The 5,439-nt window shown below is 42.0% G+C and overlaps 1 protein-coding gene across 1 annotated transcript in view; it reads left to right on the top strand.

The window, feature by feature from the left end:
* DOCK11 (dedicator of cytokinesis 11) overlaps window positions 1–5,439 on the top strand; it is a 280,134-nt gene that overhangs the window by 165,183 nt on the left and 109,512 nt on the right. The window contains exon 21 of the mRNA XM_006872109.1: window positions 1,890–2,013. Coding sequence (XP_006872171.1) covers window positions 1,890–2,013 — 124 coding nt within the window. The remainder of the gene's footprint in view (window positions 1–1,889; window positions 2,014–5,439) is intronic.

Here is a 5,439-nt window from a genome sequence, read left to right as displayed (position 1 = left end):
TGTATAGTGTTTTGATACCTTTTATAATCATTTTTAGGAATTCCTTCTCAGGCATTTCCAAAGCCTGCCCATCTTCTAGTATGGAGTGTAGGTCTACTTCCAGCTCATTTGCGTCAGTCACTTTATCTCGTTTCTGAACATGTGCAGATATGGTCATCTGCTTCTGTTTTGGGGCATATTCAGGGGTAATCTGCGGCCTTAATACTTACATGGGTCTGTATTTTGGAATTTTTTATGCTTTCTGATTGCCTCCATGTAGATGTGATCAGGAAATGGGCTTCCCTTTTCACTCTTCTTCTTGAGAAATTTCAAGATGCCACTGTTGGTCATTTTGACATAACTTAGGATTTAATGTTTGCCTATTTTATCTCTCTGGTTCTGCCAGGCATCTGTGCCAGCTCTGATCCTTCTCCCCACCCCACCCCCCACCCCCGGCTTGGTCTCATTCAAGATGGCAACTCCTGGAGCAGCTGAGCGTTGCAAACTAGAAAGCAATGGATTTCTTGCTTCTGCCATAAATTCCCCCAGCTGTAAGCCTTCTAACCTTATAAATATTCCTTTATATGTGGTTCAGAGTTCTGGGACCATCCCCTGAGCCTGCTTGCTCTGGTATTCTGTGTTGTTGCTGGCGGAGCTCTTCACTCTGCTCATGCTTTTAAGACCCCACTCTGCTCACAGAAGTAGGATGTAGAACATTACCTTTGTGGACTATGTTTTGCCAGTTAACCGTGGTGTCCCCTAAGATTATGTTGTTGTTAAGTGCCCCCTAGTCAGTTCCGACCCATAGCGACCCTGTATAGGGTATCTGAGGAGCAGCTGGTGAGCTTGAACTGCTGACTTTGCAGTTCAAACAGCTCTGCAGTCTGGCACATTAACCCACAGCGCCACACCTAGACTTCCCTAAGATTATAGGACCAGGCTTTTTTTTTTTTTTTTTAAAAACAATCTTTTTAATTGTGAATTGAGTGAAGGTTTACAGAGCAGATCATCAGTTTCACATTCAACAAATCATGTATTTTGCTTCATTATATGGCTGCAGTCCCCTCCGTGTACCATCAGTTAGCAACAATTACCTCGATTCATTCACTCCAACCACTGCATTCAGGACCAGGCTTTTTGATCCTTCACTGTATATTGACCAGAAGAGAGAGTGTGTGTATGCATGTGTTTGCATGTACCTGTGTTTGTACACGCATGTACATTACAATCAGTATCTGTGATTGGTCTTTTACATACTTTATAGGTGTTCTAAACATTCACTGGAGTTCTGATGGGAAAATTACTTAGGATATTTTAATACAAACATTGATTTTTAGGATTAAGTTCATATCTCATGGGTGACAATTTTTTTCTCTTTATGCAAGAGTAAATCCTTTTTCTCTTCTAGAAAAATTTATATGAACTGTTATTTGTGGATACCATAACACCATAGTGACATTTTTACATAGTGACACATTTATTTCTGAAGGTTTCCCTTTTCTTCCTGCAGAAAGGGAACAATGACTCAGAATAAAGTAACCATTCAAAGCCAGTGCATTTTTAAACACCAGTTGGCATTCGTTGACCTCTGGGCTGTGAGGAGATGGTTTGGGTATAATGTTCTAGAAACTCATACTGCAGTGTTGAGCCTAGTAGAATCCATTAGACTCTCCAGCCAAAAGTGATTAATCATCCCTCACAGCCCAAGAAAGGATTGTCGTCAAATTGAAACTGACCAGAGAAGCATTTAGAATATATTTAATTGGTATCTATTATTTGACTGCTTGGGCCTACCATTTTGGAAGTTTTTTTTGTTGTTTTTTTAAAGTACCATGAAACTGAACAAAATGTCTTGACAGTCCAGTTGAAGAGACAAGTATATTCTCTGGGTAATTTTGCTATCATTTCAGGTTAAGATTGAGCTTCCCATTCACCTTCATCAGAAGCATCATTTGCTTTTTACTTTTTATCATGTAAGTTGTGAAATTAACACAAAGGGAACAACCAAAAAGCAGGACATGGTTGAAACTCCAGGTATGTGTGCCCTTTAAATGTCTTTCTTTCTCTCTTTCCAGTTATGTGCAATAGAATGTCTAGGATCTACACTCTGCATCAAAGCTACAGATCACTTCTCCTCACCAGAAAGGACAGCTTTGAGTTAGCAAGTTCATTGCTAAAAGATGAATTATGCATTCACTTTATAATCATTTCCCCCAAATATCACTGTCGAGATGTTTGCCAGTGTGCTGAGTAGTTTATGGATACTAATATAAAGAACATGAAGTACTATGACCATTCTCAGAGAGAAACATTTGCAATGTAGCTCTTTTGTTACTGCTTTTTATGTCGAATAGCTGAGTAACCAAAATTTTTCGTTTTGCTCACTGAGGAAAGGAGAAGTGAGCCCAGAGTCAGGAACATTAGTGAACCTGAGGGAGAATGGAAGCTGCTTGGTTCTAATTAGAAAAGAACAGATTTAACCAACTTGAATAACTTTAGTAGATCACAGTTGCTGTCCCATTTAGCAACGTTTTCAGTGGTGGTGGTTGTCATTGTTGTTAAGTGCCATCGATTCGGTTCATACCCATAGCAACCCTGTATAGGCTTTTCAAGGAGCAGCTAGTGAGCTTGAACTGCTGACTTTCCAGTTCAAACAGCTTTGCAGTCTGGCACATTAACCCACAGCGCCACACCAGGACTTTCACTGGTGGGGAGCCTTTTTTCTGCCAAAATTTATAACATATTTGTGGCCCGTACAAAATGATCAACTTAAAACTTAGTCTGCTATATTTGTTCACATGTTTAATTAACTCACCCCTAATCTGGTAGCGTAGTGGTTATGAATCGGGCTGTGAACCTTAAGGTCAGCAGTTCGAAACTACCAGCCACTCTGCGGGAGAAAGATGAGGCTTTCTACTCCCGTAAAGATTTACACCCTTGGAAACCCTGTACAGGGTCGCTATGGGTCGGAATCGACTCGACGGCACTTCACAATCACAATCAATGTGATGGCTGGAACTGCAGTTGTCTTGACAGGGCCAGACCAAATGATTTAGCAAGCTGGACGTTGCCCACCCCTACTTTAGACTGACCGATGAGGGAAGCATCCATAGGAGAGCATAGACAGCCCTGTGAACATGCTGTGTCAGGCCCAGTATGTAAACATAAGTGTTCCCTGGGATTTGGATCCAGTCTCGCTGGGACCAACCTGGAATTGGTTCATTCACTCAGCAAAGCTTTCTACATATCTATTATGTGCAAGACATTATAGTAGGCACTGTGGGTACAGAGGCAAAGGTGACACAGATCTCGTGAGGTGAGTCTGTCTGTGACGTGAGAGGGGAAATGAGCCCTACATAAATAACTGTAACACAGGCTAGGGTATTGGGAGTTACACAGTTAGGGTGAGCTCTGGGGTTAGGTAGAAAGTGGTAGTTGCAAGTGGTGCTAGGTGAATTCAGACAAGTGCAAGTTGTTCATTCAACTGGTGAAGGGAAGAATGGCTCGGAATTTGGGAAGGCTTCCAGGAGGAGGTTGTATTTGAGGTAGACCTTAAAAGGTGGGGTGGTGGTGGTGGTGTTGGTGTTGAGTGCTATTATATCGACTCTGTCTAGGGCTTCCAAGGAGCAGCTGGTGGGTTTGAACTGACAGCCTTGCAGTTAGCAGTCCAGTGCTTACCCTCAGTGCTATCTAAGTGCAGAGTTTGATAATGCAATAAAGACAGGAATGTAGGGGATTCCAGGATGAAGGAACCACTTGAGCACACAGAGTTTTGAAGGGTGTGTACCCACCAAATCCATTGCCTTTGAGTCAATTCCAACTCATAGTGACCCTATAGGACATCGTAGAACTGCCCCATAGGGCTTCTAAGACTATAATCTTTACGGAAGCAGACTGCCTGATCTTTCTCCTGTGGAGTGGCTGGAGAAAATAACCTGCTACAATTTTTCTGTTGGCAGGCGAGTGCTTAACCACTGTATCACCAGAATTTCTCAAAGAGTTGAGTACATACAGGAACGCAGGGTGGTGCCTGAAGGGGAGCCATGGGATGACCTCAGATTAGAGCCGAGGAGTCAAATTGTAAAAGGCCTTGAATGGAAGACTGGATTTGATTTGATCTGTCAGTAATAGGGAACTATTAAAGGGTTATAACCAGTAGCAAGAGCAGCTTTGAAGGCAAATCAATCAGGCCACATGTATAATGAGTGAAGTGTGCAAAAGCACGAAAAGATTGATGGAAGAAACATCAGTTAGGGGTCTATTTCAAAGGTTCAGGAAAGGAAGATCCACAATATGGCATTAGCAGGGGGACAAAACAGATGAGCCTGGCAAATGAATGCTATTAGAGAGATGACTTAGCACTGAGGCTTCAAACCTAGCTGATGGGCAGTAGCAGAATTACAGGTGAGGAAGATAGAGTTGGAACTGATACTGAGTGAGGTACTAGTGAAACAAGTGAGGGTGCCTAGCAGGCATAGGGACTGAACGATAGAAATTTCCCTTTGTGGAGCCCATAGAAATTGCTGTTGGTTCAGGGCAGAGACTTTGAGGGGAGAGAAGAAAACCGGCAGAACAATGAGATTCCATGACAGTATACCTCCTGAGAGATTATGGATGTCCTGATCCAAATGCTCGACAAAGGTGGCCAAGATGCTCAGCGGAGCAGGACACAGTTTTTCTGCCCATCTTTTAAGTGGCTTCATACCTTTAAGCCAGATGGTGTGCTTGGCATTGGGCCTTTACAGCTTCCAAGAACTCTAGATGAGCTTTTGCTAAGGGACATACTTGGCCGTACTTTGATGAATTCACAGTGCAAAAATACTGCCTAAACAGTTCCATAGAAGAGGAAAGTATATTTGAGGTTGCCAAGGACTAGGAAAAAGAGGGAACATGACTTAAACTATGTGATTTGGGGGCGGGGGGAGTGGTGGGGGAAGAGGGAGAGGTGTGATGAAAAAAGTTCTGGAATTTGAACTGCCAACATTGCTGTTCAAACTGACCTTTCAGGATAGGTAAATTGTGTCATATGCAAATGTTATCTAAATAAAAAATCATATGGAGAAAAAAATACCTGAAGAACAAGAAATATCTTTCCTTTCATTTTCCTATTTTCTGGGCTGGGAACCTTTCCTTATTAGTCACATTTGCCGTCTAAGTACTCAAACAGAGTCATTTTGAATGGTTCTTCTGCTCCTGTTACTTTCCTTTGCTTTTTATGAATACAAATGTCTAGGTAGTAAAGGTGCCTTTGAAGCATGCATCAGAGTCTGAGAAAGCCATTTAGTCTACTTAAAGTAGCCTACTTGGAGAATGTAACATTTTAGTCTGCCTTTAAGGATTAAAGTATTTGCCAAATTAAACAAATGAACGAAAACATTCTAACCAGATTTGTGTTGACTTCTGTGTTCACAGTATAAAGTCACACACACACACACACACACACACACACACACACACACA

This window comes from Chrysochloris asiatica, unplaced genomic scaffold, assembly GCF_000296735.1.
Source record: "Chrysochloris asiatica unplaced genomic scaffold, ChrAsi1.0 scaffold00183, whole genome shotgun sequence".
NCBI classification, from domain to species: Eukaryota; Metazoa; Chordata; class Mammalia; order Afrosoricida; family Chrysochloridae; genus Chrysochloris; species Chrysochloris asiatica.
The sequence above is the reverse complement of the archived record's forward strand: the minus strand, read 5'-3'. Positions and strand labels throughout refer to the sequence as shown.